The 16,550-nt window shown below is 36.7% G+C and overlaps 1 protein-coding gene across 4 annotated transcripts in view; it reads right to left on the bottom strand.

The window, feature by feature from the left end:
• BDP1 (B double prime 1, subunit of RNA polymerase III transcription initiation factor IIIB) overlaps positions 1-16,550 on the bottom strand; it is an 88,631-nt gene that overhangs the window by 56,242 nt on the left and 15,839 nt on the right. For all 4 annotated transcript variants that reach the window (XM_025447331.3, XM_035713940.2, XM_035713939.2 and 1 more), the window contains exons 8-13: positions 14,016-14,070; positions 10,392-10,535; positions 7,228-7,509; positions 4,973-5,120; positions 1,561-1,719; positions 695-854 (exon numbers count right to left, since the gene is read on the bottom strand). In XM_025447331.3, the coding sequence (XP_025303116.3) occupies positions 695-854; positions 1,561-1,719; positions 4,973-5,120; positions 7,228-7,509; positions 10,392-10,535; positions 14,016-14,070 (948 nt within the window). The remainder of the gene's footprint in view (positions 1-694; positions 855-1,560; positions 1,720-4,972; positions 5,121-7,227; positions 7,510-10,391; positions 10,536-14,015; positions 14,071-16,550) is intronic.

The following is a 16,550-nucleotide window of genomic DNA, read 5'->3' as shown; positions in this document are numbered from 1 at the left end:
ATGGAACCTGCTTCTGCCTCTGCCTGTGTCTCTGCCTCTCTTTCTCTCTCTCTCTCTCTCTCTCTCTCTCTGTGACTATCATGAATAAATAAATAAAATCTTAAAAAAAAAAAAAGAAATTGCTATTTACAAAATCATTTGCTCTTATTTATGGGAGTTAAAAAAATGGAAACAAATTAAATGACTACCATTAGAAAAATGCTTAGGTAAATCAGTAATGTGTTAATCTGATACAGCTATTAAAAGATTAAGCCCAAGAAAATGTTAATTAAGTAGTTTCAGAGAAAGAAGTTTTAAATATTTTGTGTTATGATTAAAAACTACAAAAATGTTTACATACATAAAAAGAAAGACAAAGTTTATGTGAAGGATAAAGGACGTCTGTGTTTGGGGAAATGATTGTGGATATAATTTTATGTAAAAACTGGTTAAAAATGTTTTTAACACGAAGTTTATATAAATAAATGAGAGAGATCTGTTGCTAATGAGTATAATTGAAATGATTTGTCCTAGGTTCTTAAATGCATCAACAGGAAATAATTAAGACACATTTAATATTCATATGTAAGTTCTTGTATCTTTGTTTTAGTATCAGTTACACTACCATGTACTTATTTTAAGTTACACAATTTTACTCCCAACTAGGAAAAATTTTTGTGATTTTATTTTCCATAAAGTGTTTTTTAGTCCGTACCTTTTCATTTGATGTTTCTGCATGTAACGTCTTGGTCTCTGCATCTGTTTTATCTTGTGAAAGAACAGTTTTCTTCCCAACTGCCCTTGATAAATTGGGTTTAGGTCTCTGTAGTTGTCTTCTTCCTACCAGTTTAACATTTCTGGACTGATCAGTTTCCCTAAAAAACAATTATTATTTATCATTATTTAAAATGAACATTATGTAATAAATTGCACTAATATGCAGGTATAATCCAACAAAATTCTCAAAATAATTCTTTAAAAACCCACTCAAAAGTAGAAAAGAAGTCCCTTAAGCTTACTTACAATAAGGATAGCAAAGACAACTGAAAGAGCCAAGAGAGGTAACTAATTTATTCTATCAGATGTTAAAAACAAGCTATTCAGCATCAATATTTTTTAAGATTTTACTTAGGGGCACCTGGGTGGCTCATTTGGTTAAGTATCTGCCTTCAGCTCAGGTCATGATCCCAAGGTTCTTCTCCCTCTCTCACTCCCCCTACTTGAGCACTATCTCTCTGTCAAATACATAAATAAAATCTTAAAAATTTTTTTTAAATTTATTGAGAGACAGCACGCACACACATAAGCAGGGGGAGCTGTAGGCAGATTATTTTAGAATTTCAGTGTAAGTCACCACTATGCATAAAATTCCTATCATGATTATACATTTGATATTAAAGAAAATTTTCTGTAATCAAATATAAAGTGATAACCCTTTATGTCACAATCAGACCACGGTACAACTATACATTAAATGGTGTACCATCCCTTTCTAATCCCTAAAGAAAACATTATCATTTCTTAAGAAATCATTACAATTTTGCAAATAAATTTTAAAATCCTACCATGTAAAATACTTACAGTGATTTATTTTTTAGGTCAACACTGCTTTCTTCTGTACAATTACTTTCAGCATTATCCACTTCACACAGTGCACTAATTACAGCTTCTGATGAAGGCAAATCTGAAGGGCTTGATTCTGAAGCTTCAGTTGCTGATGACACAGCATCTTGTTGACCACTAAGTAGATGAAAACATCAGGAAGAATAGAATCCTTAGTAATACATGTTTTATTACTACTTAAAATACTTTTCTAATATATAAAGCCACTTCGGAAAATGATATTTCATATTTTAGAATTATCAGTATCAATATTTTGGCTTTTCTATGATCCATCTTGTACCATGTTATTAAAAACTGTACCTTCAGGAGTGCCTGAGTGGCTTGGTCTGTTAAGCATCCAACTCTTGATTTAGGCTCAGATCATATCTCAAGATCATGAGATCGAGCCCTGAGTCAGGCTCCAGAATGAGCATGGAGCCTGCTGACAATACTTTACTATAGGGAACAACCTGAGGGTTGCTAGAGGGGAGGTGGACTGGGAATGGGGTAATAGGGTAATGGGCATGACTCCCCACCCCTCATTTTTTCTATTGTCTTTTCCCAACTAATCAGTAAGAGCTCTTTAAGTATTATTTTTTGATTAGATATTACCCATAAAACATCCCAAACAGGGAACCCTGGGTGGCGCAGCGGTTTAGCGCCTGCCTTTGGCCCAGGGCGCGATCCTGGGGACCCGGGATCGAATCCCACGTCGGGCTCCCGGTGCATGGAGCCTGCTTCTCCCTCTGCCTATGTCTCTGCCTCTCTCTCTCTCTCTCTGTGACTATCATAAATAAATAAAAATTAAAAAAAAAAAAAATCCCAAACAGTAGCTTGTCTTTCACTTTCTCTATAAAAACTTTTACCAAATATCTGAGTTTACTGCAATCAAATTCGTCAATTTTACCTTTTAAAGTTTTGCTTTTTATATCTTAAGAAATCCTTGACTTTAGAAAGATACTTCCCAACACCTTCTCTAAAAGTTTTAAAGATTTGCCTTTTACGTGTAGCCTTTAATCAATCAGAAATTTAGCATGCAGGGTGAAATAAGGATCTAACATTATTTAGTATTACTTAATATTAGATAGATCTAACATCTAATGAATAGTTCACTCAATCTTCATTCACTAATTTCTACTGCTATCTTTGCTATGTACAGATTCCTACATTTTATTCCCTAGGTTTTATATTCAGTTTTCCTGTGTCAATTTGTCCCTGGGTCAGTAATACACTGCTATAATTACTCTAGCTTTTTTTTTTGTTTTTTTACTTTTAAAAAATATATATATGTTTTTACTCTAGCTTTAGAGTATTAATGTATTTCCTCCTCAGAAATATTGTTTTTCAAATTGTATTTACTACTCATGACCCTTTGCTCTTGTGTGATTAATAATTTTAGAATCAGCTCATTGTTTTATAAAACCAGTTAGGATATTAGTCACTACAGGGTTGTTTTTCCCCTAAAAAAAAGGCATAGTATCTTTTGCATGTAGTTTATGAAATTAGTTGTATCTCTGAAGTCATAATTTAGATGTCCATCACTTAGCAAATTAAGGACCCAAGGTCCATGGCTCAGCTTCAAAGAAACTATTAATCTTCCAAACTGATGAAAAAACTAGCACAAAGAGACAAGTGGGACAATATCAAACTAAACAGCTTCAGCACAGCAAAGGAAATAATCAACGAAATCAAAAGACAACCTATGGAATGGGAGAAAATATTTGTAAACTATCTGACACAAGCTTAATATCTAAAATATAAAAGGAATGCTATAATTCAATTAAAATAACCTAATTAAAAATATGAAAAGGAAATGAAGAGACATTTCTCCAAAGACAACACACAAACAGCCAATAAGTATATGTAAAGATCCTCAATATCACTAATTAAGGAAATGCAAATCAAAACTATAATGAAGGGGCACGTGGGTGGCTCAGTGGTTGAGCACCTGCGTTTGGCTCAGGGCGTGATCCTGGGGTCCTGGGATCGAGTCCCACATCAGGCTCTCGGCAGCAAAGAGCCTGCTTCTCCCTCTGCCTGTGTCTCTGCCTCTCTCACTCTGTGTCTCATAAATAAATAAATTAAATAAAAATATATACATAGCAAAAACCACAATGAAGTATCACCTCACACAGGTCTGAATAACCGTTTTCAAAACACAAAGAAAATAGAAAATAACAAGTATTGGTGAGGACATGGAAAACTGGTATCTGGGACACCTGGGTGGCTCAGCAGTTGAGCGTCTGCCTTTGGCTCAGGGTGTGATCCCAGAGTTCCAGGATCGAGTCCCACATCGGGCTTCCTGCATGGAGCCTGCTTCTCTATGCCTCTGCCTCTCATGAATAAATAAATAAAATCTTAAGAAAAAAAAAAAAGAACTGGTATCTCTGTGCACTGCTGATGGGAAGGTAAAACAGCATAGCCACTGTGACAAAGAGCAGGGAGGCTCCTCAAAAAATTAAAAATAGAGGGATGCCTGGTTGGCTCAGTCAGTAGAGCATGTGGCTCTCAATCTTGGGGTTGTGTGTATGAGCCCCACAATGGGGGTTGAGATTACCTTAAAAAAATAATAAAATATCAAAAAATTAAAAACAGAACTATATGATTCATCAATCCCTCTTCTGGGTATTTATCTATAAGAAATGGAAATAAGACCTCAAATAGCTATCTGCATTCCAATGTTTATTAGAGTAATATTTAAAAGAGCTGAGAGATGGAAACAATCTAAATGTTCACTGACAGATGAAAGAATAAAGAAAATGTGATACATGCACACGATGGAATATTATTTAGCCATAAAAAAAGAAGAAAACATCATCATATGCTGCAACACAGGTGAAACCTGAAAACATTATGCTAAGTAAAATAAGCCAGTCAGAGGCACCAGCATGGCTCAGCTGGTTAAGCATCCCACTTCTGATTTCAGCTTAGGTCATAATCTCAGGGTCATAATATCAAGCCCTGTGTCGGGCTCTGTGCTGAGAGTGGAGCCTGCTTGGGATTTTCTCTTCCTCTCTCTCCACCTCTAACTTGTGCCACCCTTGTGCTCGCTAGGAAAGGAAAAGGAAAAGGAAAAGGAAACGGAAAAGGAAACGGAAAAGGAAAAAGAAACCCATGCAAACACTAACAACCATAAGACAACAGCTGTAGCAAAGTAAGCACGAAAACAAACAGCAATATCAAATAACACACACGAATGATAAAAGGGTGATTTCATCAAGATACAACAATCTTAGATATGTAGGTACCTAACAGGAGCTTCAAAAGACATGAAAAAAAAAATTGAGCAGAAAAGAGTAACAGGCAAATTCATAATTAGAGTTGGAGACTTCACACTCCCCTCTCAGTAACAGAAGATGTAAACGAAGCCAGTAAGGGTATAGAAAAATACCTTGATAAAAGCATAGGGTCAGTTCTGTTCTCAGCCTTTTCAATGGAGGATAAATCCACAATGTCATCAATGTTTTGTATGCAAGGAAGTTTCTGTTCCTTATTGCCTTCATCTTCATTTATCTCAGGCCTTAAAGACTGACCTTTATCTACAAATACAAAATGCATGTTATTCTAAAAAATGAAAACATCTACCTTTTTTTTTTAACGTCTACCTTTTAAAGCATAAATGAAGTTATATAAAATGGTCTTTTTCCCTACAAATTATTCATCCATTCCACATTTAAGTTCCTATATGCAACGCAGAGATTTTTAGAACATTTTTTTTTTTTAAAGATTTATTTATTCATTCATTCAGAGAGAGCGAAGAGAGAGGCAGAGACACAGGCAGAGGGAGAAGCAGGCTCCATGCAGGAAGCCCGATGTGGGACTCGATCCCCGGTCTCCAGGATCACACCAGGCTGCAGGCGGCACTAAACCACTGCGCCACCGGGGCTGCCCGATTTTTAGAACATTAATGAAAAGTTAATCAACATAGAACTGTGTAAGTTGTAACTGTGTTTTGAGAATCAGCCCAAATTCCCTCGGTAGTCTGCAGCATTTTCCTTTCATCTTCCTTAAATTTTAAATGGTTAAATTGACTTCTATATAGATGGTTAGGAAGCTACAGGTGGACTTGCCTATTCTCCTTCTGAAGAATCGTAATTAATAACACAGGAAGAGCTATCATTTATTACTTACTAAGTGATAAAAATTTTAAGTCCAACAAATGCATTATCTCATTTAATACTGAAAATAGACCTATTAAAAGGTGTTAAACCCATCACAAAAAAAAAAAAAAAAAAAAAAACCATCACAGAGAAAAAGAACCTGAGTTCAAGATCTTAGCTGACTTATCCAAGGTCATAATTAGCAAATAAAAGAGCTGGAATCTAAACCAAGGTCTATTTGATTTCCAAAATCCAACTTCCTAATTACTGAGCTTTTCTGCTTTTTATGTAATATCTTTAATAGAAAAAAACACAAAAAAGAGGGGCACCCGGGTGGCTCAGTGCTTGAGTGTCATCCTTTGGCTCAGGTCGTGATCTGGGATCAAGTCCCACATCAGGCTTCCTGCATGGAGCCTGCTTCACCCTCTGCCTATGCCTCTGCCTCTCTCTGTGTCTCATGAATAAAATATTTAAAAGTGAAGGAAGAGAAGGAAGAGAAGAGAAGGAAGAGAAGGAAGAGAAGGAAGAGAAGGAAGGAAGGAAGGAAGGAAGGAAGGAAGGAAGGAAGGAAGGAAGGAAAAGAAAGCTTATTCTAGTAGTTCTTTTAGAGAAATTAAACAACTCATTGTGGACTCTGAGGTGCTCTGTAGAGGCAGAACATGAACACCTATGATTTATTAAGAGACACAAGCAATATACAGCTAACTATATACACTGTTATGATTTCTAATCACTGTTTGGTTTTAACTAAAAATAAAAAATAAAAAATGTGGGGATCCCAGGCTCCATGTGGGGAGCCTGCTTCTCACTCTGCCTATGTCTCTGTCTCTCATGAATGAATTAAAATCTTAAAAAAAAAAAATCAAGACCTAAGATCAAGACCTGAGCTGAAATCAAGAGGTAGATGCTTAAATGACTAAGCCACCTGGGCTCCAGAAACATATTTTAGGGAAAATCTCCCCAGTTTACTTGGTTTCCTTACCACTCGACAATAAACTTCTTTCCTTTAAACTAAAAACCAGGGATGCCTGGGTGGCTCAGCGGTTGAGCATCTATCTGTCTTTGGCTCAGGGTGTGATCCCAGAGTCCCAGGATCGAGTCCCACATCGGGCTCCCTGCATGGAACCTGCTTCTCCCTCTGCCTGTGTCTCTGCCTCTCTTTCTTTCTCTCTGTGTCTCTCATGAATAAAGTCTTTTTAAAAAAATAAAAATAAGGGATCCCTGGGTGGCTCAGTGGTTTAGCGCCACCTTCAGCTCAGAGCCTGATCCTGGAGACCCCGGATTGAGTCCCACATCAGGTTCTCTGCATGGAGCCGGCTTCACCCTCTGCCTGTGTCTCTGCCTCTCTGTGTATCTCATGAATAAATAAATAAAATCTTAAAAAAAAAAAAAAAACCCAAGGATTTAACACAGTAACATGAATATAAAATACAAAATTTAAGCGTTATTAGTTGCTACTACCCAGCAGTATTTAAATTACACATCATACTACAATACACATCTTCTTAAGTAATACAGGGACTATTAATATATTTAAAAAACTTACTTTTGCATTTTTCTCCTGTAGAATGACCTGATTGAACAGTGGGACTTTCTGGAAGATTTTTTACTTGTTTGCCAACTTCATCCTGATTCTTTCTTCTTCTTTTCTTTTGATTTAGGTCTGGTTCTAATGCAATCTGTTCTGAATCCTGTCCTGTTAAAGTCTGAGACTCTTGTTGTCCTTCAACTATCTGAGCATCCTTTTGAGATGGTTCTGGGTCTGAAATTTTGGTGCTCAGAGATACATCTGGATCATCATTTCGTCCTTCGCTGGCAACTTTTTTCGCTTTGAAAATAAGAGATGTTGTTATAAACATAGAAATAATCTACAGAAAAATTCTTAAAGATGGAGAAGATAAATACTCGAGGATATGTGGGCAAAAGTTTGAAGACAACCTAAAACAGCCAACTGGAAATGACTCAAGAACCTTTAATATACTTATGCTATAAAACTTCTCACAACAAATAATGAAGTATACTTATAAGCAGTAACGTAAAAGATTTCAAAATCTATAGTTGCACAAAAAACTCAAGCTGCAGAAGAAGATATACATAGTATGATACCATTTTTATTAAGCAAAAATAATTACATATCTCTAAGACACACATACACTTGAACAGAAGTGTTTACTCATAGTTATTCCTAGAAAATCTGGACAATTTTGAGAGCAGGATACAATAGAGAATTCAACAAATTTATTTTCCACATCATTTATTTTTCAATGAATAATCTTTCTAACAAATATTTTTAAACCATTTCTAGTGCCCTTTTTATGAAGGGATATTAACAGTTAACTGTATCAAAAGATGAAAACAATAAATTTTTAAAAATCAAGTAAGAAAGAGCACCATGGAGACATCAATCAAAAGCAAACTTAACATCACAACCACAGTCAACCAAGACATCTTCTCTAAAAATACTTAATTTAAAAAATAATAAAATTCAATGTCATTTATTTTTGCTCAAAAGAAAAAAAAAGCCATAACAAGATTTTAAAACTGAAAAGGTAACACTGGATTCTCTATCAGAGTAATAAACAGTAATTTTGAAATTATGAGACTTACAATAATATATCTCAAAATTCTCACATTAAGATACAATGAGTTATGTATGCTATCACCTGTAATAGGATGATGTTAATATATCTATTTTAATATATCTATCTCCCATAGCCAAATATAGTAAGTCAAAGAAACGACTAAAGAATGAAATAATTTTGTAGTTACCAATACTATTTTTTAAATGATACAGACATCAAGCTCCAGAAAAAAGAAATGCTGGATTACTCTGTGTAGAAGAGAGTTAATGCAGCAGACCTCACTGCTATCCCTTCAAAGACCTGCTTAAAAGGTTGGCCTTTGGGCTGTGCCTAGAAAGGTAAGGTCAGGAGAATTCACAAAAGTGGTTCACTGTGCCTCAAATGTTCATACTGGGCAGCCCCGGTGGCTCAGCAGTTTAGCGCCACCTTCGGTCCAGGGTGTGATCCCGGAGACCCAGGATCCAGTCCCGCATCAGGCTCCCTGCATGGAGCCTGCTTCTCCCTCTGCCTGTGTCTCTGCCTCTCTCTTTCCGTGTCTCTATGAATAAATTAATAAAATCTTTAAAAAATAAAAAATAAAATAAAATGTTCGTACCAACAATGTGGTTTATGCCAAACAATTATTTTTGTTCTGCGAGTTCCAAATTCCTTTTTTTTTTAAATATTTTTTTTAGTATTTTTTTAATTTTTATTTATTTATGATAGTCACAGAGAGAGAGAGAGAGAGAGAGAGAGAGAGGCAGAGACACAGGCAGAGGGAGAAGCAGGCTCCATGCACCAGGAGCCCGACATGGGATTCGATCCTGGGTCTCCAGGATCGCGCCCTGGGCCAAAGGCAGGCGCCAAACCGCTGCGCCACCCAGGGATCCGAGTTCCAAATTCCTGTATGTACAAGGCAGAGACGGTGTCTACATGACCAGTGTCCAATAAAAATCTTGGATATTGAGTTTCTTTTTTTTTTTTTTTTTAAAGATTTTACTTATTTATTCATGAGATATATATATAGAGAGAGAGATGGAGAGGCAGAGACACAGGCAGAGGGAGAAGCAGGCTCCATGCATGGAGCCCAACATGGGACTCGATCCCGCGTCCCAGGATCACGCCCTGAGCTGAAGGTGGCGCGCTAAACCGCTGAGCCACCGGGCTGCCCGGATATTGAGTTTCTAACAAGCTTTGCTGATAGACAACTTGCTACATATCTCTTCATGACTTGCTGCTATACAAATGAAGCACATTCTGCGTGACTCTAGGGGAAAGGACTCTTGTAAGCTTGCACCTAGATTCCCCTAGACTTTGAGCCACATCTTTTCTCTCTGTTGATTTTATTCCATATCCTTTCACTGTAACAAATCTCAGCTGTCTGTATAACCATATGCTGGATCTTATGAGTCTACTAGCAAAAAATCAAACCTAGCAGTAGTCTTGCAGACCCCCAGAGCAGGCGCTTACGGCCCCAGGTTCAAGTCCTGCCTCTGCCACTACTAAAACTGTGAGACACAAGGAAAAAGGAACAATATCTCCAGGGCTATTTCCAAGTGACAACAAATGGAAAGGGTCTGGAATGCAGACTACCTAACATACAAAATTCTCTACAGTTCCATGATTCTTTAAAGCTCTAGAATATAACCACTGTCCTCTTAGATCACAATTCAAATAATTAAGAAATTATATGTTTAAAAATAGTAAAACCTACATATAAACAAGTTTCTACCTAGTATAGGTCAACATTAACCCTTAGATATAAATTGTACTCAAACAATACAATTCAGTCAAAAGCAGAAGTATCGGAGTTCCAGTTTTTAAATATTAGAATTTTGTACCAAGTTTTATAAAGGAAAATGACAGTAAGTAACCAAACATGACACCTCCAAATTCCAATGCTCTTTTACTAGCTACAACTACACTCTAGTTCAAGAAAGATGTACAAATAACCCCATCATGCCAATCATAAAATTTACAAAGAAGTACTATTTTGGGCCAGATAACCGAAAGCCAAGAAAAATCAATTCTCCCCTATTGGATGCCCTAATGATCTCAACTACCTGAACTACAAAGGAATGCTCAAGACTTGAGTGATAAGACTCTAAGTCTATTATTAAGTAATAGAACACACTTTCTTTTACTCTACCTTTTACATTTTTCCGTGGTTTAGAGGATTTCTTCTCCTTTACGCTCTGATTTTTAACAGATTTTTGTTTTCTTTTCTCTTCTTCAGCAAGAACTTTCTGAAGCAAATGAGCAAAAAAATCGAAGTCAAAAGGGCGCTTTTCCTCTGTTTAAAAAAAGAAAGAAAAAGAAACTTCAAGTTTTTATTTTTAAAGAAGAATTAAAGTATCATGATATGACATCAAAAGCAAATGGGCTTATGAGCAGGAGAATGGATAACCAACTCTAGTCACTATACTACAGTCAAACAAAGGAAAACTGAGCAATAAAGAGGAATAAGCTGCAGTAGTTTAAAAAAAAATTAAAAAGGGGGATCCCTGGGTGGCTCAGCGGTTCGGCAGCTGCCTTTGGCCCAGGGCGCGATCCTGGAGTCCCAGGATGGAGTCCCGCATCGGGCTCCCGGCATGGAGCCTGCTTCTCCCTCTGCCTATCTCTCTCTCTCTCTCTCTATCATAAATAAATCTTTAAAAAAAATTAAAAAGGAACTACATACTGATATAAGTGATATTGTAAGAATCTTAAAAATGCTAAAAGAAGTCAGATATAAAAGAGTACAAAAAAATAAAAATAAAAAAATAAAAGAGTACATAGTGTACGATGCCATGAATAAGAAGTTCTAGTACAGGCTAAGCCAACTAACCTATGATGATTCAAATAAAAACGATGGTTGCCCTGCATCAGGATGGCTGTGGAAACTGACTAGAAAGGGATACAAGGGGCCTTTCTAGAGTGGTGAAAATGTTTCATACCTTTGTTTCAGGTGGTGGTTACACAGGTATACTCTTTGTCAAAACTCAAAATATAAATTGCACTGTAAGTATATTATCAACCAACTTTAAGACAACTTAGATGACTAATTCCTCAAAAGCCTCTCCACCACCACATGGCCTCTGTTCATTACACCCCTTTCACTATTTACCCATGTATAAGCAAACAAGTAAACAAATGAATTGCGATCAGAATCACATTTACTAAATACCTATCAACATCCATTACATAAGGAAGAGCCATGAATGGGGTGCCTTGCAGGCTCAGTCAGGAGACTGAGTCATGTGACTCTTGATCTCAAGGTCTTGAGTTCAAGGCCGTGTTACGTGTGGAGCCTACTTTAAAAAAATTTTTTAGGGATCCCTGGGTGGCTCAGTGGTCTAGCGCCTGCCTTTGGCCCAGGGTGTGATCCTGGAGTCCCGGGATCGAGTCCCACATCAGGCTCCCTGCATGGAACCTGCTTCTCCTTCTGCCTATGTCTCTGCTTCTCTCTCATGAATAAATAAATAAAATATTTTAAAAAAATTTTTTTAAAAAGGAGAAGGAGGGATCCCTGGGTGGCGCAGCGGTTTGGCGCCTGCCTTTGGCCTGGGGCGCGATCCTGGAGACCCGGGATCGAATCCCACATCAGGCTCCCGGTGCATGGAGCCTGCTTCTCCCTCTGCCTGTGTCTCTGCCTCTCTCTCTCTCTCTCTCTCTGTGACTATCATAAATAAATAAAAATTAAAAAAAAAAAAAACATTTAAAAAAAAAAAAAGGAGAAGGAGAGGAGGAGAACAAGACGGAGGAGAGGAAGAGAGAGCCATGAATAAATCAGGAATCAAAACATTACAGGAGTCAAATCTTTGTCTAACATCTACATCTAAAATTACAATGAATGTAGAGAAAATTATGTTCTATACACATAAGCCCCAAGATTGGTTTAATTCCAAGATGGTTACAACATGGCCTCAAAAACATATATATATCATAAAAAAGTAAATTAGCCTCAAGAAACCAACCCCAAACCTGGGATTCCTGAAGGCCCTGATTATTGTGGATTCAGCCTTTTTCTGTTCTGACCCTCCACAACAATGATTCTGAAAAATACAGCATTAAAATCATTCTCAGAGGATGGGGCACCTGGCTGTGACTCAGTCAGTAGAACATGCAGCTCTTAATCTTGGGGTTGGAGTTTAAGCCCCACGTTGGGACTAGAAATTGCTTAAATAAATAAACTTTTAAAAAATAAAATAATTTTCAAAGGAATTGAACACAGAAGTTATAAAAGAAAAAAAAATGGGGGACTTAATTTTTTTTAATTTTCCACTACAAAGCACCCAAATCAGTGAATGTAGCTACAATAACGGTTTTAACAATGGCTCCACACCCCATAAAGCCTTTACAGATATATGGATTCTTTTTTTCTTATAATGCACTGAACATAATACACAGTTTCAGGACCACCTCTCCAAAATGGAGAGGGGTGAGGACCAAAACAATTCTTCCAGGAGCCACTCCAGGAAGGGTGTCCCTGAGAATCCCGTACAACACTGGGTGTAGAGTCTAGTCATCTACCTTAGTGTCTACTCATAAAGTAAACACACATGCTATATAACATCAATCCTCAGTAGAAGTTTTGTTCTCAGATTAGCACTATAGCAAATGGACATGGAGTTCATTTATTTATAATGAAACATTGAGAACTGTCTTCCACACAAAGAATATAAGTACTACTTTATTATTTTTTTAAATAAGTGTCAAATCTTTTTTTTTTTTAAGTTTACTTTTTTAGTAATCTGTACAGCCAACATGGGGCTCTAAGGCATGATCCCAAAGTCAAGAGTCACATGCTCTTCTGACTGAGCTAGCCAGGCATCCTTATAGGTACTATTTTAAACAATGCATTCAATTTTGTTTTGCTGTACAGATCCCTTAACGTTTTCCTCTGGACTCAAACAGACAAAAAAAAAGTTAATTTTAATGAGGCTATTACTTAAAAGCTGAAAAATGTATAGCACTCTTTCAAATCAGGTCAAAATTAAAATGCCATCTTTTCAGAGAAAACTTTCCTGACCACTCAATCTATACATCCACTCTTCACTCCCTCTTCTTCTTCTTAGAAATTACTCACTTTCTGCAGTTAACCATGCTTATTTTCTCCTCTCAGCTATCTAAAACAGGTTTCTCAAATGCCCTGTTTACCATTACATCCTCTGCCTAGAACATTAAGTAGCACACAGGAGGTGTTCAGTATTGTTAAATTAATGAATGACCACTAGAAGGAATCATCTATAGTATAAGTTCTTCAGAAACAACTCCTTGAATACAGATCCCTCAAAAAAAAAAAATTAGAAATGGTGTCTTCAGGGACACATGGATGGCTCAGTCAGTTGAGCATTCAACTCTTGATTTTGGCTCAGGTCATGATCTCAGGGTTCTGGAAGGTAGCACTGGGTTAGACAGCTTGAGATTCTCTCTCTCCCTCACTCTCTGCCCCTCCCCTAGAGAAGCTCTCTCCATCTCTCTCTAAAATAAATAAATAAATCTTAAAAAAAAAAGAAAAAGAAAAAGAAATAGTTATCTTCAGTTCCTCTAACTTCTGGAACTCAGAACTCGGCTTACTTGGGCTTCCTGATGTTTTAGCTAATCCCTTGCCTATAGATCTGTTATCAGCTCCCAGACCTGCACTGCTGAAGAGAAAAATCTCCAGTCTCATTCTTCCTATGACAATAAAGAGACAAAACAAATCTAAAACACAATGAATCCAAAGATAAAAGATTGGTCATTTTTTAAGATCTCCAAGTGATAATGTTTCAAAAGAGGTCTTAATACTTACGAAAGGCTTTGTCTATTCTCCATCCATTTGTTTTCTCTTCACGTTTAAATTTATTCTGTTAATAAAAGAAGACAAAAGCCTATAGTAATTTTCTCCCATTAAAAAAGTGAAGATTATAGGGGTGCCTGGGTGGCTCAATGGTTAGGCATCTGACTCTTGATTTCTGCTCAGGTCATGATCTCAGGGTCATGAGAGAGAGTCTCATATCAGGCTCTGCACTGGGCGTGAAGTCTGTTTGAGATTCTCTCTCACTCTCCCTCTGCCCCTCCTCACTCACACGTTTTCTTTCTCTCTCTCTCTCTCTCAAAAAAATAAAAAATGGGACACCTGGGTGATTCAGTCAGTTAAGCATCTGCCTTCAGCTCAGGTAATGATGTCAGAGTCCTGGGATGGAGCTCCGGATCCGGCTCCATGCTCAGTAGGGAGCCTGCTTCTCCCTCTCCCTCCGCCACTCCCCCTACTTGTAATCTCTCTCTCAAATCAGTAAATTCATTAAAAAGAAAAAAGATCTGAAGATCTTCAAAAAAAAGCAGATTACATTTAAAAGTAAGTATTAAAACAAATTCTTATAATAACAAATGGTTCTCTTCTAAATAACGTTTGTGCCAATAGGCAAGCAACTTAAACCTTCAGTGTTTTAATAATAGGGATGAAGATTTATACTGAACTCTTTGAACCTCCTTATAATCAACAGCATAAATCAGCAACGGAAGCTAGATTTATAGAAGATACGAAAAAATAAAGCCAACTAGCCTAGTAACAAATCAAACTATCAATTAAGCTAACTAGTATTAGCACTTTAAAAACTAATATATTCTTCACATCAAGTTAAATATGTTATTATTCTAATGATTTTTATGGCATTGAGGAGAGACTGTAAAGAAGCAAAATAATTTTTAGTAAGGCTAAGTTTATCTTTTGAGTCTTCTTTATATTAAGGCACATTTCTTGATTTTCTGAAAATAAACGATCACACCATTCTAAGTTGCACTCCAGATTACTTTCATTAAGATGGAGATGGTTAAAGTTTAAGGTTCAATCAATCCTGAAGTCATTATGAAGTGTGAGAGTATACACTTGTGTTTGAGAATGTCTAATCATGCATATATATCCTGGAGAGAAGAATCACCAATTTCTCTAACAACTTCACAGGATTTTAATATCTTTTTATCTAATTGTTACTCTTTTTTCCCAGTCTTTTCTTCATAAATCTTACTACCAAGTAACATACAACTTTTCAAAAATTATCATCTTTCTCCTACAAAGATATTATTCTTTAAACATCGCCTTGAAAAAAAAAAAAAAAAAAACTCCTTGAAAGTTACTTCCACAAATGACAGGCTATCATCACTAAATTAAATATTCTAGGAGAAATGTCAGTAAGCTTTAGGTATTATTCAATTTTAAAACAATATTGCAGCATATTTTACCTAAATGGGAATATAATTGATAACATTTTAAGACATTTTTAAAGAATGTATTATTATTCATTGAATTTATAGACAGAAACTCTTCCAGACTAAATTCCATGATTGTAAAATAAATCCCATTATATCCAACCCTAACACTGATAAAATAATTGGTTATAGACTTACTCAACACATCCAGCCACACCAAAAATTACTTTACCACTGAACAAAATAAATGAATCAACTATTTCCAAACCCTGGACAATAGCAAGAGCAAAACTACAACCCCATATTTCCGGAGAGAACGGAAATACCTAAGATGTACCAACATTCACCCTGGCTCTCTGACTGGGCTATATTTCCTAAACAGTGAAGAGGAAATAAAGGTCAAAGAGAGGAGAGCTCTCACTGAGCTAAGGAAGTAGAGAATCATTAGGAATTCTAGAAAGACTGCTATTTAAAAGGGGAGCCTCCCCGGTGCATGGAGCCTGCTTCTCCCTCTGCCTGTGTCTCTGCCTCTCTCTCTCTCTCTGTGTGACTATCATAAATAAATTAAAAAAAAAAAAAAAAAAGGAAATAAAAGGGGAGCCTCACAAGCCCAGGAGAAGTATCTCATGGGTCCTTATTCTACATCTGGGTTCCACATGCCACAGCATGTGGCCTAGTAGAGAACTCCAGGAATGAGAGCATAACACACAGAGGTAACAGAATTCTAGCCCACACAAATGGAAAGTTAAAACCCAAACCTTTACTTCAGATACCAGAAGAGCCACCTCTTAGAGATAAGGACCAGTCTTGGAGCAGCCTTTCTCAACTGGGGTTCTAGCCATGAGAATTAGACCCTAATCCCCTATAGAATACACTATATGTAATGAGTCACCTTCTCTTCCATGCACCTAGAACAGTACTAATATGACAGTCCTTGGAGAACTTAGAAAAAAGTAATTCAAATTCTTTTTGATGGTTCAGATGAGAAACCCAGAATAAGGATCAATCTAGATTTGCCTTATTAAAGCCTAAAACCAAGCCTTGACAGGAACAAGGAGAGCTGGGAAGACATTGGCTGCCTTTTAGAATAAAATTTAACACTCCTTAAAGGAAAAAAACAAACATAATTCAGACATTA

Source organism: Canis lupus, chromosome 2 (assembly GCF_003254725.2).
Source record: "Canis lupus dingo isolate Sandy chromosome 2, ASM325472v2, whole genome shotgun sequence".
Lineage (NCBI taxonomy): Eukaryota > Metazoa > Chordata > Mammalia > Carnivora > Canidae > Canis > Canis lupus.
This window is presented reverse-complemented; position numbering and strand designations above follow the sequence as displayed.